The 26566-nt window shown below is 47.3% G+C and overlaps 2 protein-coding genes across 2 annotated transcripts; one reads left to right on the plus strand and one right to left on the minus strand.

Annotated features, from left to right (window-relative positions):
- The first annotated feature begins 399 nt into the window (after positions 1-399).
- On the plus strand, positions 400-12125 carry NUP54 (nucleoporin 54kDa). The gene is made up of 12 exons (XM_009074100.1): positions 400-646; positions 2749-2832; positions 2940-3080; positions 3782-4011; positions 7082-7269; positions 7768-7964; positions 8850-8904; positions 9455-9548; positions 9975-10082; positions 10438-10557; positions 10892-11002; positions 11314-12125. Exons 1-12 carry the CDS (start codon positions 400-402, stop codon positions 11440-11442), a joined length of 1704 nt encoding a protein of 567 aa, XP_009072348.1. The 3' UTR covers positions 11443-12125.
- Positions 12126-13235: 1110 nt separating this feature from the next.
- On the minus strand, positions 13236-25763 carry PPEF2 (protein phosphatase, EF-hand calcium binding domain 2). Its single transcript, XM_009074121.1, has 16 exons — positions 25703-25763; positions 22987-23114; positions 22836-22893; positions 21628-21803; positions 20550-20664; positions 19665-19711; positions 19105-19271; positions 18985-19021; positions 18745-18894; positions 17728-18057; positions 16321-16506; positions 15873-16015; positions 15290-15396; positions 14705-14868; positions 14111-14198; positions 13236-13528 (listed from the first exon to the last, which is right to left on the minus strand). Exons 1-16 carry the CDS (start codon positions 25761-25763, stop codon positions 13347-13349), a joined length of 2139 nt encoding a protein of 712 aa, XP_009072369.1. The 3' UTR covers positions 13236-13346.
- Positions 25764-26566: the final 803 nt, after the last annotated feature.

Raw genomic sequence — 26566 nt, forward strand, 5'->3', positions numbered from 1 at the left:
GTTGTTGGCTCTTAGCAGGCTCTGAGCAGCTCCTTTGGATGGGTCTCACCTTCACTGCAGCTAACACGAGTTTCACCGTGTGGGTCAAACACCCGCGGCATTTTTGTCCCACCTGGCAGTAAAACACAGCCTTGTGTTCCCTGTGCACTGTGACAAGGTTTGTTACTCTCACAGACCAATACCAGAGGGAACTCTGAGCTCACATCCCGTTGTCTGTTCCAGCTGCTCCTGGGGAGCTGCTGGATGCATCAGGTAAGTCACCAGCAAGGCTGTGACAGGTGGATTATGGAATATAGAGTGATGTGTGAAGGTTCTGTCCCTCCTTGTGTCCCATAAATGATGTTTAATGTCAGTGAATACCTTACTCTTGTTTTTAACTCTGCCTGCAGGGATGGAAAAATGCTCCAGCTTTTCTTCCCTGCGCCTGCCTTTTCCCCCCCAGAACTAACGTTTCCTTGCTCTTTCTCTGCTTCCCGCTCATCAGGATTTGGTGGGATTGAGACTGCAAACTCCACTGCCAGTGGGTTTAATTTTGGGGGTTTCGGATTAGCTGCTAACCCTGCAGTGAATTTTAATATTGGGAATTTCGGTGTTGCCACTACCTCAACTCCACCATTCAATTTTGGTAACAGTCTGGCGAGTGCAGGTAGATAACACATAAGTACTTGTTCTGTGGTCAGTGTTACCAGCAGAGGTCCAAGAATTGCATCCTTAACTGGGCATCTGTGTCCAGGAATTACATTCTTAACTGGGAATCTGTGCCCAGTGCTAATCTTCATGTCCAGTGAAGACTGGGGATAAAAGCTCTGGGAGTGGAATGGGTTTGAGAGTCATAGATTTGGAGGGATTTTTCCTGTTAAATTCTCCAGGAATAGCTGTTGAGGAAAAATACTGCTGTGCCAAAGAGTCTCTGAAATGGGAATGCTTTGGGTCACCCACAGCCTGACATTGAGCCTCCATCCCTGAGCCAAATGGCACACAGCTCCCTGCTCAGATCCAGGTGCTCCCGGGCAATCCCAGAGCTGGTCCCTGTGCCACGTTTCCTGACATGAGATTCTTGGACTGCTGCAGTCGTGTTTCCATCTCCCCCCGTGTCTCCTCATCAGCCTCGCGCTGCCTCTCATCAGTGCTCCACACCTTAGCAGTTTCTCTGGAGAAACAGATTGTATACGACCAGCACAAAGTGCACAGCCCAGCTGTGACCTGTTCCCAAACTTCAGCGTGCATCCCAAAACCCCTGGAAATTCGGGAAGAGGTGTGTGATGGGTGCACTGGGTGTGGGTTAAGAAAACCCTTGGTGGCCCCACACAGATCCCTCAGTTCTGAGGGACCATCTGGTGTAATCCCACCTATGAAAACGCTGGACTGGATGGATTTCTAATGCTTTTCCTCCTGTGGAATTAGCCCTGGGGGTGTTGTTGCCGCTGCTCGTATAGGAATTCCATCCATCCCACAGTGCCATCACTCCCTGTGGCAGCGACTCTCACCTGTTCTGTGCACTCAGGGGATCTGGTGTGGGGTTTATTTGCTGTGAACACTTGCACTGTGTTTCTGTAGCTGAATTTGAGCTGCTCCAAAAGAGATACTTGATTTGGTGTTCAGTTTGATCCTTAATCTGCACTCTCAGATCCCTTTTCAAGGGAGGATGACTAACCCTGCTGTGAGTGCAGAGCTACCTGAGAGTTGTGGCATCTGCTGGTGCTCCTGCTGGCAGGACTGACATGTGGATGTTACAGGGAACAGCTTCCCACACCCACTCACATTAAGGTGTTTGTTGAGTGGAAATAAAAGGCAGTTGTGTGTCAGCTTTGGTTAAGCTTTTCATTTTGGTTGTGTGCAGGAGCATTATGAGGGTAGTAGATCTCAAGAGCCTTTTTTTGTTAGCAGTTGACACCTGAGTTAGCAGTGACATCACCTTTTTGACAAGTCCTTTGTAGCAGACTTGTCTTTCCTCATTTGAACACATGTAAACCCAGCTTGGAATGGAGAGAACATGGTTTCCAGGCTGCTCAGCATTCCTTGGGCTGCACCTTGGGCACCATGGCAGCAAAGAGGTGGTGTCAGGGCTCCTATTCTAAGGGGTGAGTGGGAAGCTGGGTGTCTTGCAGCTTCCTCTGGCATGTGTAGCTCAGGCTCTGACTTAGGTCCTCTCCTGCTGGCCAGTGACTGCTTTTCCTGAAAATCTGTGGAAGCCTGATTGCTTTTGCATCCCTTTTCCTATGATAGTGGTTGAACCTCCAAATGAGATTTAATGGGGAAGATGATAGGGAAGATAGGCTTAAAAAAAAAAACATGCTTTGTAGAGTTTTCCCTGTAAATTTTCCCTGTAAGCACAGTGCCTGTGCACACCCAAGCCTCAGGCTCTGCTGGATTTGTTCCAAGAGCCTAGGAATGTTTGTAAAACTCACAAAACATCAGGTCAGATATTAAACACTGAGCAGTGACATTGCCCAGAAGTATTCCCGCTGTGTCTGTCACCAGGGAAAGCACATCCCACGGTGAGGAACAGGATGTCAGTTAACTGCTGCCTTTTTGTTTGCTTCCTTGACACAAGTGTTGGCTTTCTGGTCCGTGTTTTCTCCCCTGTTTCCACAGACAAGGACCTGGATACCCATGATCAGTGTGAGCTCCATGCCTGTAACACATTGCATCCATCTGTCAGCACCTCTCCTCATAACACCCGGTTTGTTGTTGTGTTGTGTCCTGCTGCCACGTGCCACTGCCTGACTCCTGCTCTTTGTTTGCCAGGTGCCTTTGGAGGATTTGGGACAACCACCACCACTGCAGCACCAGCCTTTAGTTTTTCTGCTCCCACCAACACAGGCACTGGCGGTAAGAGAGTCTCCAGTATTGGCTTTAGAGCCAGTCCCCTGAACACTTTGGGTTCCATCTGTGCTGTGCTCCTCTTTTTCTCAATAAGTCTTTGCTTATTTCTCCAGGACTCTTTGGTGCTACCCAGAACAAAGGCTTTGGATTTGGTACCAGCTTTGGCTCAGGAGCTGGAACTGGGCTGGGTAGTGGCTTGGGAACTGGGCTAGGCTTTGGAGGCTTCGGAACACAGCAGCAGCAGCAGCAAAGCAGTGAGTACAGCCTTCTCTTCACTCCCCCCTTCCTTAGCACTGAGAGGGTGAGGCTGCACAGGTGCTGCTCAGGTGGTGGGACAGAGGTGTCTTGTAAAAGGAGGCTGTCACATTAAGCTCTTGATGGATAGAGACTCCTCAGATGTTTGGGGTTTGAAATGCCTACATTTGCAGCACTTGCATTGGTTTTAACATAGAGCTCCAGTAAGTTCCTGAGCTTCACCCTTGAGCTTCCAACAATATTTATCCCTTTGTTTTAGCAGTGGCAGAAATCAAAGAATTGGTGCTGACAGTCACAGCATTACGAGAAGGGAGGGGAGAACAGTGTTGAGGCTAGCTTAAATGTGTGTTGGATAATGAGCAGCTGCAGGCTCTGAGTCTGCTGAGTTTACAGCAACCACCCTGCCCTTCAGATTTAGGTACTGAAGGTGCCACACAATGTTGTGGATCAATATAGATGTCTCATTTAAAGAAAAAACAACTTTATTGCAACTCAGCATTCAAGAACTTCTGTTGTTGACAAAGATTAGGCATTAAAAAACACTTTTAAAAGCCATGATCTGATTTTAATTCATTCATTTATTCTGTGCATTTGTTTTGCTTCTCAGAATGTGATGAGAAGTGATGCCAATGACAGGCAGACTGTATGTGATTGCAAGTGAGTCTGTCACTAAAGGAGTTTGTTTTCCTTCACCCTACAGCGCTGGGAAGTGGCTTGTTCAGCCAGCCTGCCCAGGCACCCGCCCAGTCCAACCAGCTCATCAACACTGCCAGTGCCCTGTCAGCTCCGACGCTGCTGGGGGACGAGAGGGATGCTATCCTGGCCAAGTGGAACCAGCTGCAGGCCTTCTGGGGAACAGGCAAGGGCTACTTCAACAACAACATCGCCCCAGTGGAGTTCACGCAGGAAAACCCCTTCTGCAGGTTTAAGGTGTGAACTGGTCACCTGCCCACGAAGGGCTCTGATGCCCTTACTCTGTGTGCTGAGAGTCTGAGCAGCTCAGGAGTGTACAATCAGGTTTTGTTACTGTGGGAGTGTTCTGAAACAGTGTTTTCCAGCTGATGGGCACAGTTCTGAGGGGTGCTCGGTGGCAGGCTCAGAGATCCTGGGAATTTGGGTGGTGTGGAGGGATAATGAGCCCAGATGGGGATCACAGAATCACTGGAGTTGCCAGAGACCTGTAAGAGCATCAATTCCAACCACTTGGACTTGATGATCTTAGCATGGATGGACTTAGCACTACCAGTGTAACCACTAAGCTATCAGCAAACTAGTGTTTTCGTGTGGTAGCATTCAGGTTAGTGTGTGTGCAGCTGGAGCAGATCTCTGGAAATTAGTGTGTGCTTGTTGAGATTACAATATGACAGAAGTTATTTAAAATCACCTTCACATCTGAAAGAGGCTGTGAACATTTGGAATAAGAACTTCCAGGCCTTTCTCCATTGCTTTGTCTGCATTAAAGTGACTCTCCATGAGCCTGTGCATGCCATTTAAATCCATCAGCTGACTCCATTCCCTGCATGGTATCATCAGCACTTCCAGATCCTGGAAAGAAATAGGTGGTTCTTCATCCTCCACAAATCCCACACCTTGCTAAGCCTCAGGCTTGTCAGGGGATTTGGGGCAGGCATGGTGATACCCTCCTTTCCTGAGCTGATTCTTTGGAGTGCAAACTTTGTGACCTGAATGTAGGTTAATGCTTAATTAAGTCTAGTTCTGATTATGCACATCATGAGACTTGTATAAAATTTCTGCTTAGTGCCTTGCAAATGTTTGGCTTCTGCTGCATCATTGTTCCATGTTATCTTGAATATTTTGTTGCCAGTGCACCTGAAATCTTACTTTATGTAAGCTATGGTCTGAAGTTGCTTTGGAGCTTTCTGGGCTTTAAAAAATTGCTAAGTGCAAGTTGTGTGATACAAAAATCAGTTGTTTTAATTAGAGTTTCATTTACCAAAAAGAGGAGGTCAGACAGTGCCATGCAGTAGGTTGACTCTTGTCCCTATGACTCGAGTGTCACTAATGCCATTATGAATTCAGATGCTTCAAGTGAAATACTGAGAAGTTCCATCTGTGCCAGCAATGGAAGATGCCTAAGTGAAACAGCAGAGAAGTTAGTGGCACAGGGATAGGTACAGAGTGTGATAAGCTAGTTTGGTTGTTGCCTCTGGAAGCATCAGATAAGAATGAAGCATTACCAGAAGGGTTTCACAGGGGTTCAGAGGATCCACTTGTACACAATTCCAGCTCCAGGACAAATGGGAAGCATGCAGCTCTTGGCCAAGGGAAGTGTGCTTCTAAGGTCTGTGCTACAGGCTGTTGTTTGAAGGACTACAGTGGAGTAAAAAAATCTGCCATAGTTTGGAAATACTTCGTGGTGTAAAGAAATCATGGAAGATTTATTTATTATTTAAATGCTTGTCCTGAGTTAGCTCTGTAGATTTGTCACTGGAGCCAATGGGTGTCTTTTGGAACCAGGGAAAGCATACTGCTCCTGTGTGAGCTTCTAATGTTGAACTCAACATGTAACCTTGGTGCAGATTTATCACAGCAAAAATGAAGATAACATGAGATTTTATAAGCAATTGTCCACGAAAACCATGACTCACTAACACAAGGCAAGGGAAATTGGCTGTCTCCAATTCTTATGGGAGAACCTTGCTTGATGCATGCCTTGCCTAGTAGAAATGTTCTATGTCCATGTTTTGACTTGTCAGTCCAGGCAAACTGTTTGGATCTACAGCAGGAAAATGCTAAGAAATCCATAAGGATTTCTGGTCGACTTATCTGTCAGGTTATGTCAGTAACACTTTTTCATTCAGACGTCTGGAAATGTAATGCTGTAAAACTCCTCTGGAACTCCAGTAGTTTTTCTGTGTTCAAGCCTGGTCCTCTGGTTCCTTTTGCAGTTGGGAAACAGTGTAGATCTGTAAAGTGTTCCTGATTGCTGTTGGCTCTGAAGCAGCATAAATACCCTTCTGCTTGCAAACTCCTAATCCATAGATGGGGAGTGGATGTTTAGGAACTTTCTGGAACTGTCAGAACTGTTTCAAAAGCTACTGTACTGGTGGCTGTGTGAGAGAAGGATTTAAAGGGAGAACAAGGGGTAAGGGGTTCAAACTGAAGGAGGGGAAGTTTAGGTTAGATATGAGGCAGAAGTTTTCCCTGTGAGGGTGGTGAGACACTGGCACAGGTTGCCCAGGGAGGCTGTGGCTGCCTCAACCCTGGCTGGCAGGGTTCACAGCCAGGTGGGAAAAAACCTTGAGCAACTTGCTCTGGTGGGAGGTGTCCCTGCCCAGGGCAGGGCTTTGGGACTGGATGATCTGTAAGGTCCATTCCAACCCCTAAAATTCTATGATTTCTGCTCTTCTGCTGGGCCTGGGGTTAAAGCCTAGAAGGGTCACTGTAGGTGTTTCTCACTGTTGCTCACATACAGGTGTGTGATTCCAGGGATTGTCATTCCAGTGTGTTTTCCATGTGATTCAGTTTGGGTTCAGACTGAGAGAGGAGAAATTTAGGTTGGCTACATGGAAGAAATTCCTCCCTGTGAGGGTGGTGAGATCTTTGGGTGTTTGAGGACAAGTTGCTTGTTGTAACAGGACAAGGGGAATGGCTTCGTACTGCCAGAGAGGAGGGTTAGATTGGATATGGGGAAGGAATTCTTCCCTGTGATCGTGGTGAGACACTGGCACAGGGTGCCCAGAGAAGCTGTGGCTGCTCCATCCCTGGAAGTGTTCCAGGCCAGGCTGGATGGGGCTTGGAGCAACCTGGGCTGGTGGGAGGTGTCCCTGCCCATGGCAGGGAGGGTTGGGACTAGATGATCTCCAAGCTCCATTCCAACCCCTAAAGTTCTGTGATTCTATGAGTGATTTTATGTTTCTGCAGCTTTGAGTATGTTGTTAGAGTTTGAGCCAGTTGCTCTAACACCAGAGGGGTTTAGGCCACACAGATATGTTTTTGCTGAGTAATACATCCTGATTTTTCATTTGCTCCTCTGCAGGCTGTGGGTTACAGTTTAATGCCCAACAACAAAGATGAAGATGGCCTCGTGGTGCTGGTGTTCAACAGGAAAGAAACAGATATCCGCAGCCAACAGCAGCAGCTGGTGGAGTCCCTGCACAAAATCCTGGGAGGGAACCAGAGCCTCGCTGTCAACGTCGAGGGTGTTAAAACCATGCCCGACGACCAGTATGTGAACCTCCCACACTTTGGCCTTTTTATCCAGTATTGAATGCTAGCAAGGGTTGGTGCTTCAGTCTACTTACTGTCTTCCCTTCTCCTTGCTTTTAGCTCTGCTCATCCTGGGTTTAGTGTCTCATTCACTCATGTTGCTTTTTATTAAGGCATTAAGTCCAGTGCCTTTCCGGAAGGTTCAGGTTATTCTTAATGTAGTCCTAATTTCACCATCTAATATGGTGATCTAAAAAATTCATGGTCATAATGGTCAATATGTGTTGATTAAACCAGGGGAGGGAGGAGAATGTAACATTGTAGGGTATTTACAGTTTTCTTCTCTGCTTTGCTGTGTTAAACCCTGCAGTTAGTGGTGTTCACATCTCAGTGAGCTAAAGGAACTTAAGAGTCAGCTGGGAGAAGTGGTCACTTGGATTTAGGGTTGTCCTTTGTTGTGTGAGTTCCCACATGCCGGTGACCTTTTCCTGACATTCCCCACTGTGTCTGGCTCAGGACAGAAGTGATCATTTACGTGGTGGAGCGCTCGCCCAACGGCACTTCCAGGAGAGTTCCTGCCACGACCCTCTACGCCCACTTTGAGCAAGCCAACATCAAGTCATCCCTGCAGCAACTGGGGGTCAGCCTCTCCATGGCCAGGACAGAGCTGTCCCCAGCACAAGTCAAACAGCTCCTGCAGAACCCTCCTGCTGGTACGTGGGATGGGGCTCTACTGGGCCTTTTGGGGTCTCTGGGAAACATGCAGGTGTCAGCCTAATGACCTCACTCTAATTACAGTCATTTTTCCCACTGAAGTGCAGTTGTGATTTATCAGTACAATGCCACATAACTCCATACTCTGATTTAGCCATCATAAAGCACTTCTGCTTGTACAATTAAAAAAGAAGGTAAAAATCAGAGCAATCATGTCCTGTGCTCAGTACTAGTTTCCAGAGGGGTCACTGAGCCTATGTATGTAGCCACATAGTGCACATCCAGCTCTGTTTTAGAACAGGTCAGTGCTGTTCATGCTGTTTTGTGGCATAACTTTTCTTTATGTCTATAACTTTTGTATATGTCTGTGTTTAGGTTAGGAAAGGTTAGGAAATCTGGACTGCAAAAAGAACTGGGCCTACTCTAGCAGAAAAATCAGAGCTAGCTCCCACTGGGGTTATTTTGCCAACTGGTTTGGTACTCTGATCACTTAATGACTGATTTTTTAATACCTGTTCCATACAATAAGCAACTTGAAGAGAACACATGACCCAAGTGTGGCCTACAATGAGAACAGTAGGAATTTCTCCCCTTGCAGTATGGACTGGGATCACCTCTGGGTTGTGCCTTTCCTCTGCTTTCAAACCAGCAGGAGTGCTTGGCAGCCTTTGGGGCTGAACTTCCTGCTGCAGCTCAGGACCAAGATTTCTGAGAACTACCCATGTTTAGTTAACCTTCATTTCTGTAACAGCCATTTAGGTTAGCAGATTTCATAGGGTTTGTGTATTCCATAGTATTTTTCCCTGCTTAAGAGCTCTAAGATGTGATATCTATTCAGACATATCCATACTAAAAATTACTTTGTTTGTTTGGGTTTTTTCCAGGTGTTGATCCTATTATATGGGAACAAGCCAAAGTGGATAATCCTGATCCTGACAAGTGAGTCTAATAGTTTGTCTAAGCATGTCAACAAGACTTGGAAAGTAGAGAAAGAGAGAAGTAGTACCCTTCAAGTATCTAGTAAGAAACACATTGGGGAAGAACTTGGCCCAGTGCTGATCTCCTTGGAAGCAGTGAGGATTACTGGAAGTGCCTGCCTTAATCCCTTCACCCATTTAGGCACTTAGGAGCTGTCAGGGTAAAGAGCATTACTTGGAGCTGTGGTGTCTTCATCACGTGGACTAGCTCTTGGGACTTAATTTTTGCAACTGTTGTGGGTTTTTCTCTTTATTCCTGCAATGAGGTGATGCACCTTTGTAGCCTCCAGTGCTTACAGAGAACTTGGGCTCATTTCTTTATGAGAAGGGCACAGATTGTCAGGAATAGTGAGGACTTAGAGCTTAGAAACTGAAGATATGTTTGTGCATTATCTTACTTAATAAGAGGTCAAGATTATCTGTAACTCCTACTAGATTCTATTCATATTTGTTAATGCATACCACGTGTCCAGTACAAAAATGTATTGTAAGAAATACTTTTGTTCCTCTAGGCTTATTCCTGTGCCAATGGTGGGTTTCAAGGAGCTGTTGAGAAGATTAAAGGTCCAAGATCAGATGACCAAACAGCATCAAACTCGATTAGATGTAAGGCTGCTCATCTTTATCCTGAGTGCTTGCTGTTGACAAAGGATGTGCTGCTAAGTGAGCCCTGTGCCTACTGTGTGTGAAAACTGAAACTAGAACCTTGTTCTTTATATAGTCCTTTGGTGCAGCTTTTAGCCAACTTGCTGTGTTGTTATAGCTAATTCACACCAGCTCAATGAAGTTGTACTGGCACAAACCCTGATTTGGGCAACCAGTTTTCCAATGCCTTCTGAAAATCTCACGTTGCACGTGAAAATAAACAGAAAGCAGAACAGCAGAGGTAGCAGGAAGCTTTCTAAAAGCATCACTGGCACAGAGGCTAAGTTGCTGTGTACTGTTGTGAAACTCCCAAGTTTGATGTCAGAACTAATGTGTTGTGTTACCAAAATTCCTCTGGCTTCTGACTGACTCCCATCTCCTCTGCAGATAATATCAGAAGATATCAGTGAGCTGCAGAAAAACCAAACAACAACCATGGCAAAGATTGCACAGTACAAAAGGAAACTGATGGCCCTTTCTCACAGAACATTACAGGTAACAAAGATAGGCTAAGTAATTCCTTTGACACACATTCCAGTGCTAGAAGCAAACAGAGGGGCAGGAGCAGCTGTGCCATTGTGTTGAAAATGAAATTCTGAATGCAGCTGAATAGTGTTGATTTAAGGCCCAGACAGGGAAAGCTTCAGGTGTGCAGGACTTGGGAACCTTCTCTCTCTCTCTGTCTCAGGCAGAAGCCACAGGACTGCCCTGAGCTCTCAGCAGTAGACTAAACAACAGAACACATCTGATGAGAGAGGTGCTGGAGGAAGGGCAAAAAGACATGTGGGTGGACTGGTGGGGAAAGAGATGTCAAGTGTTCTCTAATGAACCTCAAAGGCTTCTCTTGCAGGTGTTGATAAAGCAGGAGATCCAAAGGAAAAGTGGTTACGCCATTCAGGCAGACGAAGAGCAGCTTCGTGTCCAGCTGGATACAATCCAGTGTGAGCTTAATGCACCTACACAGTTCAAGGTGAGTAAAGAGCACTTGTCCAAGAGCTCTGTGGTTTCCACACAAAATAAATGTCAGTTCTCCAAACCATGGATGTATATTTTTGGGGGAAAGCTTTCAGCAGACCAGCAGTGTTATGAGGTTGCAGCATGATGTTCTTGGCTGTGTGACCAGTAGGTAGTTAAGTAGTTCTGAATTCTTGGAGGAGCTGTTGGGGTTGTTTGCTCCCTGCATGTCTTCCAGAATGGAACGAGCGGCAGTGCTTCCTGCCCTGGTGCCCTGAGGAATGGCACATGCTGGAGCTGTGCCAGGTGTAAGTGAGCTGTGTTTGATTTCAGCCTGTTGCTCTTCGCAGGGCAGACTGAACGAGCTCATGTCCCAGATCAGGATGCAGAACCACTTCGGGGCAGTGCGGGCTGAGGAACGTTACTACATGGACGCAGATCTCCTGCGGGAAATCAAGCAGGTAAGTGTTACAGGGTGGAATCCTGGGGTCCTCTTTGAACTTGATACACACTGGCTGTACCCAGAATGCCATGTTCTTGGAGGTGTTTGATGAGGAAGTCCTTTGTGTTGTTCTCAGCACCAGTGCATCACGGTGTTGTACAGAATCACGCTGGAGTGAGGCTGTGAGTGCAGAAAATGCGCTGTTATTCCTTCTTCCAAGGAAACTACGCCAAGCTTTTCACTGTGCCAAGGCTACTAGCCATGACATATCTCAGAAATAAAGTCCATAAAGTTGAATTATGCTCACACTGGTTTCTAAACTGTCTGCAGCATCTGAAGCAGCAGCAGGAAGGGCTGAGTCACCTCATCAGCATCATCAAGGACGACCTGGAGGACATCAAGCTAATAGAACACGGGCTGAACGAGAGCATTCCCATCAGAGCAGGAGTCTTCAGCTGACTGCTGGCTGCTCTGGGCTCACACAGAACGTGTTAGTTGAGTTCCTGGCTCACCTTCCAAGGCTAAAACTGTTGAGGTAAAATAAAATTCATATCCTATAGGAGCAATGGTATTTGGCTGTTACCTTTAGAATTAGCAAAGCCTCTTCTAAGCTATTAAAACTGACCTTTGGAAGGTTTCTATTTTATAAAGCTGTATACGCTTTACCAAAAGAAGCAAAACTGAATCTGTTCAGATACCATTTTACTACGAAATATATGTACTATTGTACATTTTTCCTTTTTTTCTCTCCTTTTTTTACAACAGCATTGTCCTAGAAGTGCAGTGCTGAGGGGATTGTTTCACTTGTGACTCGGTTTGTGGAAAGCTTAGCCTGCATCCATGTTTCTGTCAAAGCAGTCAAGTACCATCATTGTGTAAGCAGTTAATTTAAATCACTTGTTGCTGTAACTGTGTTGGTCTCTGCAATACCAGTAGTTTACTGGGGCAACCCACAGGAAGGTGGTGTTTCCAATTTGTTCTTCCTTCAGACTGCAAGGATGTGAAGGTTATGTTTCTATCACCTTAAGTATGTGAACTAGACAAAGCTTTGCTGGCCCTTAAATAACAGAATATCTGGACATTGTCTTCTGCCTTTTTTTTAATTGCCCAAGAGTAATAAATTCAGTCTGACTTTGTAATAACTGGTGCATGGTCTTGGCTCTCAGTTACCTCACCAAAGCAGTGAGCTCACAGCTCCAGGTAAATGCAGTGCACTCTGCTCCAGGCACGGCAGGGAACTGGTTGTCAAACTGACACCACAGAGCTGCTTGGCAGCCTCAGTCCCCAAACCAGAACACAAGTGTGTGTCCGTTAGCTCCTGCCTGGGGGCAAGAGCTGCAGAGCAGGTGCCTTCTCCATGTAGTGCTGAGAGAGCTGCTTTCTCCCCCCCCATTTAAAACTCACTGAAAGTAACTGAAACAATGCAGTGATCTCTGCAGTAGGAGTTTGTACAGCAGAAACAGCCTCAGCGTGCTGGAGCCTGTGCATTTGAGAGTGTTCACGGAAGCCTATGTAGAACTCATTGAGGGGGAGAAGGTTAGTTTCTCTCTGGAGACATGGTTCCAATTAATATCCCCTCTGTTCAATACAGCTCCAACATGGGCTCTAAAGAAATTCCATAAGCTTAGACCTCCCTTTCTCAGGAGACAGGGTAGCAGCCTAAGCCAAGCCTTCTGCCTGCCATGGTGCCCCAACAGGGCCCTACGTTATCTCCTTTCACTGGTCTTGGGAAAAGAAATCATCTTGGATTTCTTAAACCAGTCCCTGCTAGAGACAGTGTTGCACTTTGGAGGTGGGTTTTTCTCAGTGTTGCTCCACTGTACATATTGAGTAGCTTCAAACTGGCAGAACAAGCTTACACAGCAAAGGAACAGCAGAGGGGAAGAAGGTATCATCACCAGAAGAGCACTGCTGCTCAGAGGTGACAAGCTAGAGAAGACATTACCAGCCAACAAACAGCAATCTAGAAAAAACTGTTTATTAAAAGGAAACCTGTGATCAAACAGCTGCTGCCTCGTTAAAGCCCTGCCTACAAGTAATGCCTTTACTTCCATTTTACCGCACCTGAACAGACCTGTAACATTTCATCACAGGCATTGACAAGAGAAATTGTTTCACCTTCTCTTCAAGCAGGAGGTTCTACTTAAAACACAGCTGCTTTAAAAAATGGTCAGGACTGAAGGGCAGCTCATCGATGTTACCTGTTCCCTTCTCCAGCTGCATCACAGCTGTTGGCCACAGCTGTGTGGGTACCTGCCTTCCCTTTCCCTGTTGGCATGTGCAGGCACACTCTGCAGCCAGGCAGGAGCAGCCCTGGCTTGGCAGACATCAAGGCATGGGACATGGCAACCCTCTCCAGGTGCTCAGGACTGGCACTGTTTGACAAGGCGAAAAGCTTCCAGAAACTCATTGAAGTCGATGTTTCCATCCTTGTTGAAGTCAATGCTGCGAACCAAGTCGTTGATGCCATCATCCGTGACCTCAATGTTCATGTGGGAGCTGAACAGCTTCCAGGTCTGCTGGAATTCCTCAAATGAGATGAGGCCTGTGCAAAAGAGAAGGCACAGCCACCTCAGTGCCAGGTTACCACAGGCTCTGTTGCCTCAGCATGCAAGGAAGGTCCTGCTCAGGTTTGCTCCCTCCCACCCCTGCTGCCTGCCTGTGCACCCTACAGGAAGAAATAAACCACTCAACCTACATTTCACAGGCTGCAACTACCTCTCCTAGCATGGAGAACACTCTAAGGTACAAATGAAAGCAGTCAAGAGGCATAATACAAACCATGAGAACAAAAGAAGGCAAAGACTGTGTATTTTCTCTTTCCCAAAGTAATTTGGTGGGGATTACTGCTTGAAAGCAGCTAACACACAAAATCCTGACTACACTGCATCACTGTCACTGCTCTCATCACACTTCTTCTTGTGCTGAACTCCTCCAGAAAAAAAGAATTACTAATTCTCTGCCTGGGTTGCACACACTTCAAGGTGCATCCTGTCTGTGGAAACATGCAAGGACATTCTGGGAGGGAGCAGAGAGCCAAGCCTTGAACAGCTAAATTAAAGTGCCTTTGTACCTACTGAAGGGAGCCCCAGAGTAGAGAGGGAATACCAGGCAATGACCTGCTTACCTGAATGGTCTTTGTCTATGATCCTGAATATGGTCTCCAAGTTGGATTTGTTTCGATAAATGACTTCCAGCAAGCTCGACTGGATGTGCTGAAAGACAACATGGTCACACTCCTTCTCCCCTTCTGACAGCTCTCTGCTCTCGGTGGTTACTGCAGACCTCCCCATAAATAGACACTTACTGCTCTCAAGAATGTGCCAGCAGTACCTTATCAAACAGGTGTGTGATGACTGGACCCTCTGTGCCACTGCTGTGCCTGTCCTTTCCAAACAGCAGTTTTCCAGGCTCAGTGACCTGGGCCACATTTTATAACCACTGCGGAGTTGGGTTTGCCAGGTGGAATTAAACTGCAACTTGTCCTACTCAACATCCTGCATCCAAAACGTCCTCTAGGTTTTGACCTCGCATCCACCAGGCGTTTTTAAAGTGGCCTCAATGCCTCTGGATATTTGAAGTCAAGCAAGATTTTCTGTCAACTTTAGTGTGAGTATACAGGAACCATCCACTCTCCTTTCATACCATACATGATCCCATGTGCTGGAGACCTGGTGAGCTGCTTTGCATCGTGCTTTGATGGAAGGGGCTGAGTTCTTACCTCTTGGCTCCGCTGCTCCATGGCCAGGTCATCCAGCCAGGATTTGTATTCCAGCATTCCATCCTCCGTGCTCCGCACCAGCTGTGGCCTCAGCATTCTCCAGGGCAGCCCCAGGCGCAGCACTGACTCCACTGCCATCGCCCAGTTGCTCAGTGTGATCCTTCCTATAGGGAAAAGAGACATGGAGACCTCTGGGACATAAGCAGCTGGAAGCACATGACAAGAAAAAGCCTAGAGCAGTACATGTACCCAGCCTAGGTGCTGCTGCCAGCAGTGTTACTTCTCACTGCAGGCACAAGCACTTTCCCCCAGCCTCAACAAGCTGTTCATCACTGCAACAAATCAGGGCCATGAGGCTGCAAACATCAGAACAAAGGCAAGGCACTGACTTGGGGTATTTCATTATAAATCTGGAGCCTGCTTGCCCACTTCAGCAGCTGCTCTAACAGGCCAGCTGGTCTTCAGCAAACAATTTTGGTGCCATTGATGCTCCTGTTGCAGAGCTCTCCTGGTAGCAAGCCTCAATTGCTGCACACTAGGCAAATTAACAGGGAATTAACCCATGTGTCCCTTGCTCAGATGTACCTGTGTTGTCCTTGTCATAGGCCTTGAATGCACTGATGAGGGCTGAGGTGTGAGCAAAGAGCTTTTCCCGCAGGGCTCGAAAGGCTGACTCCTCCACTCTGCTGATTCTGGAGGGTGCAGGACAGAGAGAAGCACATTCAGGACTTGCTGTGAACTGCAAGAGAAGCTGCACCTTCCCAGTCCTCTGGCTTGTCTGTGGATTGCCCAGACCCTCACACAACTGCTCTACACAGCTACATCTCAGTGCTCATGACAAGGCACTGCATAGCTGGGCCACAGTTACCTGCAGCTGCATCAGTTTGTGAAGTAATAAAGCACAAGAGTACCTCAACAAGGGTTCAAAGTTAAAACCTGATATTAAAAAGAGAAGCTGAAAAATCATGTGTATAAAAAAATCCCCTTTGGATCTTGTAACACTCCCTCCTCAAGCCTTGAGCCTTTGTCAGCAACTTCTGCACAAAGCTTGAAACCTCTAGCACTGTGATTTATAAAATCAAACTGTGAAAGTTCAGCTCAAAAGCTCCCAAAGCTTTCCTTGTGAGAATTTTGGCTTGGTGAATACAGAGCAACCAGAACTCCTTGCCTTTGGGTCATGGTGAGCGTATGGGCTGTCTTGTTGGCTTGGTACTGGACAAAGTGGGGGATGAGGTCTGGTCCCAGCTTCACATAGGCTCCTCTGTTGCTGCCAATCTCATAGTAGTTTGAGGCTGAAAATATGGTCAGCACCTAATTCCCCCGAAAGAGAGGCATTTAAGGTCAATACATAAATCCTGTGGTAACTGTGTATGTGTAAATAACACACCTGGTCCCATCTGGACTCCACACCAGATGTCCCCAACAGAGCAGCTTGTTCCAGACAACCCTAAGGCCTCAGCTGGAAACACCATTGGGTACCTCCCAGTAAGGCTGTTCAATGACTTTGTATGTGTTTAAAGCCCCACTAGGAGAAATGCAGAGCTGAGAGAAGCCACAGAAATCCCACCCTGGCAGGATGGAAACCCAAGATTCCTTCACGTCATCCCCTCACCGACCTTCCGGTTGTGGCAGAACTCGTAGCCCTCCTGCTTGCACTCGTGGGAGCGGATGAGGAACTGCAAGTTGTACTTCTCAAGGATCTTCTCTGTCACATCGGGCCCAAAGTAGCAGCCACCCCCTCGCACTGTGTTTGCACTGCAGCCCTCCTGAGGCACAGGGTCACTCCAGAGAATGTCTAAAATCTGAAAGGAGTAGACAAGTTCCCCGAATAAAGCGTTCCCAGCAGGTACTACCTGTCAAAGTTCACTAAGCAAATACAGCTCAACCTCTGAATCCCTCCCTGGACTGTTGCTGTTACCATAGTGCAGGGAAACTAACATTTTCTGCATCCCAGCTCCACCACAATACTGCTCTGCAGGACTGTCACAGACCTGGGCCACCTCAGAGGTGACAGCATTTTTGGCCTGGAGCTACAGGCATACCCAAAGTGCCTGGAAAAGCTTGTATCAGGCCTGAGACAAGCTTTGCCACTGCTGCTTCCAAGAATTCCAAGAGCTTGGCTGTCCTACTCCATCTCAAAACACAAGTCGTGGGGCGAGAGCTCCCAGCAGGTCCTGAGGCCATGAGCAGGCTTTGCTCTCTAGCCAGAACATTCTGCAGCCTCTAGAAATGCAAGTGCTGACTCAGTAACCACTGTTTGGATTAAAAGCTTAATCTCTTTAACCCTGACCTCAATATATAGCTTTATGCTGATAAGGTGTGCAACGCTGGAAGGTCATATGTAATGTGAAGTAACTAACTATAGTTTCAGGGTGGGCAGAAGAGATTTACAGACAGGCTGGTGTAACACAAACAGGAAACCAAGTCCCCAGGCTCTGCCCTGCCCAGCAATCTACTCACAGTGCAGCCCAGTTACAGCCACAGACTCGCTCTGCTTGGAGCACCCAAGATCAGGACTCACTTGTCAGCAAACGACCTGCAGAGCTGACTTCAGATCCCCCATGTGCACTGTAGGCAATAGAACCACGGGGCTCTACAAGTCAGTCTTGGCTGTTATTTCTCTCCCCTGCAGTGAATCAAGAAAAGCTGTTGCCTCACTCTCTGCCTGAGCAGCAGCTCTGTTTATACAACAGATGAGCGCTGTGCTGGGAGCAAACGCTGGGACAGAGCCTTCAGCACAGGAAGCCAAAAGCCTGGGCAAGAGGCTGACTCAAGGGCAAGGGGAAGGCACCAGAATGGCAGCTAGTGTCAGTCCTGCACACAGCCTACATTCTCCTAGGTGACTCCTCACAGCTCCTCAGTTGCCAGGGAGCCATGCCTCAGGATGGGCTGGATGAAGCACAGGTACCTAACAAAACATCCCCAAGCAGCAGAGAGCAGTACATCCCTTCCTGGCCACTGACCACTGAAGCACCAACTGCTGCAGGAGGCACCAAGCTCAGGGCCTTGCTTAGGCTACCCACCTGCTTCCACTCCTCCTGGTGGGTCCAGCCCAGCTCATCCACGTCCTTCAAGGAGGCCATGCTGGAACAGGTAGATGACTCCGACTCGCTGATGTCCACCAGCCGGCGGCACGTATCGATCTGCTCCTGCGCCGTCTGCCGGACCCACCTGGAGAACTCCGTCCTGTTGGCTGTGCTGGGAGCCTGGGCTGCCTGGGGCTGCAGGGATGTCCTGGGAGCTGCCTTGGTCCCTGCTGCATCAGCCTCTGCTCTGCTCTCCCCGTTCATGTCCTGTGTTTCTGCTCTTCTGTTCGGCTCCATTCCTTTCTTCATTCTTAATACAGAAATATACTGAAAGAGATGCGAGAAATGGAGCTGAGCACACTGCTTGGAGACTCACACCTCCAGCTCTGACATCTCCCATTGGCAGGCTGTCAAGTGACCCAAGCCCCAGTTCCCTTCACTGCCATCAGCTATGGGACATCACTAGTGCCATCCTCTCAGATGTGCCATTCTGGGTTTACCACTGGGCCCCACATCCACCAGATCTCTCTTTCCCCTTTGGCTTTCTGCTGCTCAGACATTTCACAGAAGGTAGAGCACATGGATTTAATCTGCAGTGGGAACTGTGCAGCAGAATGAATAATTAAGGACTAATGCAAGTGCTTTGGAGAAGACAAATTGTATCTCACAACTACAGAGTGAGGCAGGGACAAGTTAAGTGACTTATCAAAATCCTTCTGGAACTCTAGGGGGGAAAAACAAGCTAAAGAACTGTGGGAAAATGTCTCATTATCACTGTGTTTTTACTGTCAGCACATGTTCCAGAAGCCAACAATACTTCATCCCTCCACACCTCCTGCACACACATTATTAAACCAAAGTGATCCACTCCAAGCCTGTATCTAAACAGAGTGTCCAGGAAGACCATCCCTTAGATTTGTCTCATCAACAGCCAAGTTGCCATGTAGCAATGAGCTCCTCACCACAAATCAGCAACACTGTTGTTTCTTGCAATAGCTAGGAAATAAAACCTACTTTGTCCCTTTGAATCTTCTCCAGCATGTCCAGGTCAGTGGTGTCAGAAATGCCCCCGTGTATAACAAGGACTTTCTGATCAATCAGGGTGGCCAGGGGCAACCAGCAGAAGACATTCTGAAACATCCTCAAGATTTTCTTCCCATGCACCTAGGAGAACAGGTCAGGAAGGAGAAGATGAAGCACCAAGCCTTCAAAGTCCACATCTCATGTGTAAAAGGGACTCAAACGTATGCCTACCTTGTATTTCTGCGTTACTTCCTTGGTGAAACCATAGCTAAGGGAACAGGAGAGAGGAAGGTCAGTTGGATGTCAAACAACACCCTTGACATGGTGCTCAACCCCACACAGAACCCATACCGTAAGTTGACCACGTGGTCCTCGTGGTTCCCACGGTTGAGATGCACCTCCTTGGGATAGATCAAGAGGAAGGCAAAGAGGATGATAAGGATCTCAAGGGACTGCTTGCCTCTGTCCACAAAGTCCCCGTTGAACACGTAGGACTTGGAAGGGGAAGGAAGGCCATTCTGTAAAAGCAAGGAACAGGCAGGTGTTACAAGAGAGGCCTCCCCATCTCCATACACCTCACCCTGCAGCTGCACAGTCACTCCTGTCCCAGCTTACATTATACAACAGATCCTGCCTCTTATCCTTTAGGTTCCAGTGGCAAAAGCAGTGAAAGCTGGTGGTCAGGAAGGGTTGCCATTGGTATCAGCACTTGAAAAATGCCCAAAATACACTTCCAAAATGTACATGGTTTTCATAGTCAGCATGGGAATAAGCTGCTGCTTTGTGAAGCTATTTGAAACCAAATTGACCTAGAGAATTGCAGGTGAAAGGTCCAAATTTGCAAACACTTCTCAAATTTGCAGACACTTCCCAGCATGGCCCATGCCTCCCTCTCCAAACTCAGTGCCTACCTTATAAAATATGAGGAACAGGTCATCCAGCTGGCCATGCAAGTCTCCTGACAGCACAAAGAGACAAGGCACAGTGTGTTTCATTTCAAAAGACACCAATCAATAGCTTCCTATGAACTATCTCCTTTATATACTAATGATCACTGAAATATTTCAGCCAGGTTAAAGTTTCATTACACTAAGGCAATGGACATGATGTAAAGGCTTGAGCTGAAGCCTATGAGAGGACAGCAGAAAATCTGCACCAACTGCTGAGAAGTGATTTACACATCGTATAACATGGTCAAAGTGACACAACATTGTATAAAACTGTTTGACTTTGATCGTTACACGGGAGGAAGCTTTGCATACAAAAAAATAATCAAACTCTCATTTAACATGGTTCGGGGGGGGGGTATTTTCCAGGAGCTGACTGCATGCAGAAGTCTGTGCTAAGCACATGTTTTTCAGAAGTATATCAAAGCTTTAACATCAGACTAGGAAAATAGTGGTGAAAAGCTTTGTCACTTTGAAATGTACTTGGTAGGGTGTAAAGATGCATTAGTGTTCTGGATCTGCATGTTTGTGCTGCTGCTAATGAAGGCTCATCCAAACCAGCTCCAGGACTTTGGAGTTAACCCCAGGCCACGGAACAGGTCAGAAAAAGTCTGAGTTTTGAAGCCAGTCCTCAACTGGGAGCAGCTTCCATGGTTTAGTAAAACCACCCTAAGTTTGGGGTGACAGAACGAAGACAACCAGGATACTTCAGACCTCTCCATGCATCACATGCTTTTCTTACAGGCTGCATTTGTGTTCCATGTTGAGTAGATGAGAGCATCATGCTCTTAGTACCATTTTCCCCCTTTCCCACCGCTCCCACGCGAGCATCCTGCCCCAGTGACCTACCACACACAGTGACCTCCTCGCTGTAGCAGGTGGAGACGTGACTGATGTTTGGCAACTGCTTGAGATGCTTCCTGGTCTCGTGCAGAAGGTGTAAGACATAGCGAGCGTGGAGCTGCTACTAGGAGAAAGCCAAGGGTTTAAAGCAGGAAATCAGTGGCCTCTGTCTGCAAAGGCCCCACCAGCAGAGCCTGGATGGCAGAACCTCTCGCTGGGATGACACTGTGCTGACCTACAGGCTAACAAACAAGACAAGGCAACTACTGGGAAACAGCAGGATGGAAGACTGACCCAAAGCAGCTCAGCCTCAGCACTGCCAGGGCTGGCAAGAGACCCCAGAAGCTCCAGCACCCCATGGACAAGGCTATATTCACTGAGCAGCAAAATCCCAGCCCAGTATCACAGGTAAGAAGCTGCTCCTCTAGATCTTCCTTAAACCAGGCCATGAGCTTCCATGTGTCCTGCAGAAATATATCTGCTCAAAGCCAGGTGTGGGCAAGTAACGTAGTCAGGACTTGAGAGACCTTTGGTTTAGAAGTCATTTTGTTTGGAGAAGGGATGTTTGAGCCTGTTTTGCAGTTCAGCACCTTGGCTGAGGGAGGGCAGCAGAACACTGCGGTTGTGCGAGGGCTTGGCTTGTTAGTTCTGCTCGAGTGCTACTTGACTTCCTCAGCAAAACCCTCACACCTTACGTTTTAAACGTGAGTCAGAGTTGCCTGGCACAAAGCATCATTTTAATTAGCTGTTTCCTTAGGAGCCATCCTATACTTTTTTTACAAACTGATTAATTTGAACAACAGAATGTTTCAACTTGAGCTGTTGTGGATTTTTTTGCTTAAAAGATGAAATTCGGGTCAATATTGTCATACCCCTATGCAAAGTTTGCAGTTTGGTCAGAAATGCATTTTGACAAAGAAAAACACTCCTGTGGCAGGGGGAAATACCCATGTCTTTGTGTAACAGCCTGACTCAGCTTGTTGCTCTCCTATCAGCTTTGCTTGCTCAGAAGGCTAAACCCAAATTACGTCTCCTATAACCCTGTGCAGGGAAGGGGAAAGGTGGTTCCTTCTGGGATCCTTACTTGTTTCTGTTTGAAAGCTTCCAGCAAGGCAGTGGCATGGTCAGGAAGGAGTGGGAAAGTGAGACGGGGTCCAGTGTAGGAGTCTGGCACTGATATGGATTCATAGTCACAGTACTTTTCCAGCTCTGCCTCTTTGTAGCTTTCACCACTTATGAACATGCGACTGATGAAATCCCCTGGATAGCAAATCCATCAGTTTCATTGGTTTTTTTTCCAAGAGAGAAACAGACAAGAAAAAGTTAATTGGCTCAAGGTACCATTGCAGTAACTTGCTAAAGAGAAGCTGCTTGCTCAGGCTAGAGCTCTGGATCAATGGCAGCCATGGAGCCTAGGTCCTAGTTCAGCAGCACTACAGATTTGCAATGGGGGAAAGGCTGCAGGAACAAATTTCCGTGGGTTATGTGTCAGGCAAGATGTATTCTTGCTTCAGGAATGGCCTCTGCAAAGCCCTGGTCACCAGGGGTTGTGAGACCCCACCTAGAGCGCTGCATCCAGCTCTGGGGTCCCCAGCACAGGAAGGACATGGAGCTGTTGGAATGAGCCCAGAGGAGGCACCAAGGTGATTAGAGGGATGGAGCAGCTCTGCTGGGAGGAAAGGCTGAGAGAATTGGGATTGCTCAGCCTGGAGAAGAGAAGCTTTGGGGTGACCTAGTTGTGGCCTTCCAGTACCTGAAGTAGCCTACAAGGAAGATGGGGACAGACTATTTCCAAGGACCTGGAGTGACAGGACAAGGAGGAATGGCTTCACACTGACAGAGAGAAGGTTTAGATGGGATATTAGGGAGAAATTCTTCCCTGTGAGGGTGGGGAAGCACGGGCACAGGTTGCCCAGAGAAGTTGTGGCTGCTCCATCCCTGGAAGTGTTCCAGATCAGGTTGGATGGGACTTGGAGCAACCTGAGCTAGTAAAAGGTGTTCCTGCCCATGGTAAGAGGATGAAACTGGATCATCTTTGAGGTCCCTCCAACCCAAACCAGTCTGGTTTTATCCCCCCTTCCAGCTCCTAAGGAGCAGGAGTGGCCCCACATCCCTTGCACAGCTCTGACAGTCTCCTGACAATTCACTCCCTATCCACACTCCTGATGCCATCACTCTTTAGACTTGGCTGCATTTGCCATCCTGAAGGGCCAACATTGGGCAATGAACAATACAGGGTGAAGCCTTCAGAGCTGCTGGTGCCACATCCGCAATCAGCACACGGAAACTTACTCTCTTTGCTGCTGCTTGGCGTGAACTGGTCCATGAGGTAACTGAAGAAGTTGTGAAGCTGCAAGAAGAGAGAGCCCATCACTGACCCCTGTTGTGTTCAGAACCAACTTCCTCTGTGTTTTCCCACATACTCCTTCCCTTGGGGCCATACCTTGATCTGATCCTGCTCACAAGAGTACTCAATGGACTGGAAGATCCTCCAGGTGCAACGCCGGCGCATCTCCAGCCGCGCGACATAGCGCCGGTACCACTGCTGGATCAGGACCGCTGCCTTGAACGCTGGGGCACAAAAACAGGGCCAGGCTGCTGAGCTGCACTGCCTGCAGCTCAGGTACCCTGCTACTGCTCCTCTCCCAGCCCTGAAAATTCAAGAGGAACCTTTCTTTTCCAGAAGGAACTGTATTCTGATGCCTAAATACTAAGGGTAATGAATCACCCGCTCCTTTTCACCCTTTTGCAAGAGGCTGACCTGACCCTGCCTGACCAGAGACCTCTGAAACACCTTTAACCACTGCTGCCAGGTCCTCAGCACTGGGACTAACAACAGCTTATTGGGGCCTAAAGATCCAAACACATTCTTCCGTATTAATAGGCAATCTACCTTGGTCACTTTCATGTCCATCTTAGTCTAGGTGCTGGGACTTCAGCAAACCAGAAACCTGACTTAGGCCACACAGAGTTGAGGGAAGACAAGACACTGAGTCCCCTTCCAGAGCCTTAAAAATATAGGGTTTTTCTACTCCTCTTTATGCCAAATAAATTCCTTGGCTTTTGCAGTACTGGGGAGACTTCAGAATGAATCCGTTTTAGCATTACCTTACAATAAAATAAAACAAAAATTCACACCCACAGTGAAAAGAGGGAGAGCAAGTGGAGAGTGTCAGGGGAAAAAGCTTTATTAAAAGGAAGGAAATGCCCCATCCCTGCCCCAAAGGCTGCTATGAGCTGCCAAGACAGATCATATTAACTCAATTACCTTGTATTAATTACATAACAAACCTCCCTCCATGTACTTCAGCAGTAAATGGTGACCTTTCCTTAAAGAAGATATCCTGATGGCTTAGGTATTGAAAATAGTAATCCCTCTAAATTATGGTTCTGTTTCAGCACTGGGAACTGCAGAGCACAAAAAGGAAAGAGCACGAAAAGGCTGCTGTGCTGTGTGGAACTGAGTCATGGGGAAGCTCAGGACAAGAAGGTAAGACTTGGTGAACCTTACTTCAGGAATAACTCCTGTATTCTCTGCCTGAGCCTCCTCTTGTTGAGCAAATGCTTACTGATCTGTTGGGCTTTGGGGAAATTCCTAGTGATGACTCCACATATACCAGGTCCTTTGTGTGAAGGACACATTGTCAAGTACACCATGAACCTATGTACCACCATGCACAGCATTTGAACTCCAGATGGGCAAGGCACTGGGTTTGACTCTGCTTTTACAGAGACCAATCGTGCAGCTGGAAAAGGCAGGTATTCTAATTTACCAGCTTACCTGAGAGAGTTTTACCTGGCAGTGCTTGTGCCAGTTTAGAAAAAAAAAAAACAATCCAAAAGGAAGAGATTTACCCACACTGTACGAGAATCCAAGCCATGCATCATCATACAAGCTGCTGAAAGCATGCCGGGGTGGCAGCACTCAGACCAAAGGATGCCTGTTTGGGCTAGCGGTGCCCTCAGCTCACAGGAAGGATACCCCAACCCCTTCCTCGCTCAAGGGCTGGGCCAGTTTATCAGCTCTGCTGGCTACACTTTCCATCGGGAACAGCCCCGGACCTGCTACAGGCGGGACAGGATGACACCTGGCATGTTGCAGTTGGGTGGGAAGCTCTAAGCAGTTCCCCCTCTGCAGACTACCAGATCAGGAGGATTTTGAGAACCAGATGCAAGAAATTCAGAGAGGTTTTACTGCAGTGGGAAACAGTTGCTGAGGGATCCGATGTAATGCAGAGTTTCAAATAAGTAACTAGTTTTATGTTACACTTCATCATCTTAAAGTAACCCTGAGCTTGTCTGGAAAGTCTCTGGCTCTCTGGTGCTCTGGGCAATAGATGAGTCTCACTTAAACAAAAGGTGGAGGTTTAAACAGACAATTACAAACAGAAGAGTCACAGCCACATCCCCACTTTCTCCATTCCTAAACACAGTCCTTATTTTGCTTTTCAAAGCACTTGCCAAGAGTTTGCCCCACCCTGCTGTTCTGCCAATGGCTGTGATTCAAGCAAAGAAATCGATCCCTTTACTTCTTACCACTTCCTTCTGGGTAAAGTCTCCCTCAAACTCCCTTTGTTCCACAGCAGGCCGAAGCACACACCCACAAAACTGATACCCCATAGAGGATTTCATAAAAACCAATCCTCAGAGCCACAAACGAGTGCAGGTTCTTAGCAGAGATGCAGAGCATTTGTGCTGATGTAATTAGAAGAAACCACACTTCCTTCTTTTCAGCTTTTCTTAGCTGCACCATCTCACCTTCTTTAGAACCAGATCTATTTTGGCTTTGCAAATGCTGCTGCTTTACCAGTGCTGCACCACTAAGAGCCCTTGAAAACAGTTCAGGAGGAGCAGCAGGGGGACACTGCCTCACTGTCAGCAGGTGACAACACATCAGCCAGCGAGTGTTTGTTCTAACTGCTGCTTCACTCCTGGTCAGGTTTGGGTTGGGTTTAAGCTAATCCTGGCCTAAATAGATGCTATTTTCTCAAACTGCTGGTCTGCTGAGAATCCTTGTCACAGGGCACTGAGAGACAGAACCTCCCCTCAATGCTGTGGAGAAAACCAGGTAACCCACAACAGCAACACATCCACTGCAACCTCCCAACAGCACATGCAGGAACAAGCAGGAACAGATTACTTGTCAAGGAAACACTCACCTTTCTCAGACTTCTGCAGGGAATACTTGTAGTTGACACTGATAGAACTACCAGATCCCATGTTCTCCAAGCAGTGCTCCTAGAACGTTGCAGACAGGCCCAGTGTCACCAAAGCCACCAGAGATGCAGGAAAGACCATTCGGTCAGAATGAAACCAGCTGCAACATGTCCCACTGTGTGCTGAGAATCTACAATCCAACACAGTAACACTTCAGATCAGAGATCACATGGCCTCTTGTGCACAACTACATCTTCCCATACCAGGTTTTTCCAGCTACTTTGTCATCTTCCAGACAATCAGAGATTAGGACTTCTGTCTCGCTGATAGGAACCAGTTCAGCACCTTGCCTGCTTGCATAGAAACAGCAGAGATGCACATCTAGGTACTCTGATTGTGTAGCAGATGTATGAAATATTTCTCAGTACTGATCAGGAGCTATAAGTCATTAAGCTGATTCATTAATAAGTACATGCAGACAGTTATTCATGCATGTAGTTATCTGTGAAGCAGAACTGTCATTATGAGGGATGAACACACAGATGGTATTTAATCTATCTACAGTGCCACAGCTAGAGGGAAGATAAGTCTAAAATAACAATTAGCTACCATAAGAAAATAATCAGCTTTGTTAAACACTGCTTTCCTTCACCTCCTGGGTCTGCTAGAGTGTGGCCGCATATGATACCAGCAATACAAAGGGACAGGACAGCCAGACTGGTCACCTCACTGCTGAGGGAAGCTCTGGTCAGAGCAAACAGATCCTATTTCAAGATTAGGTCAAATTCTGAAACCTTTCACTCTGAGGACAACCAGAACATCATTCACAGTCAGACAGGTTTCCTCTGGGAAAAAAACCACCAGTC

Source organism: Acanthisitta chloris, unplaced genomic scaffold (genome assembly GCF_000695815.1).
Source record: "Acanthisitta chloris isolate BGI_N310 unplaced genomic scaffold, ASM69581v1 scaffold32380, whole genome shotgun sequence".
In the NCBI taxonomy this organism is placed as follows: domain Eukaryota; kingdom Metazoa; phylum Chordata; class Aves; order Passeriformes; family Acanthisittidae; genus Acanthisitta; species Acanthisitta chloris.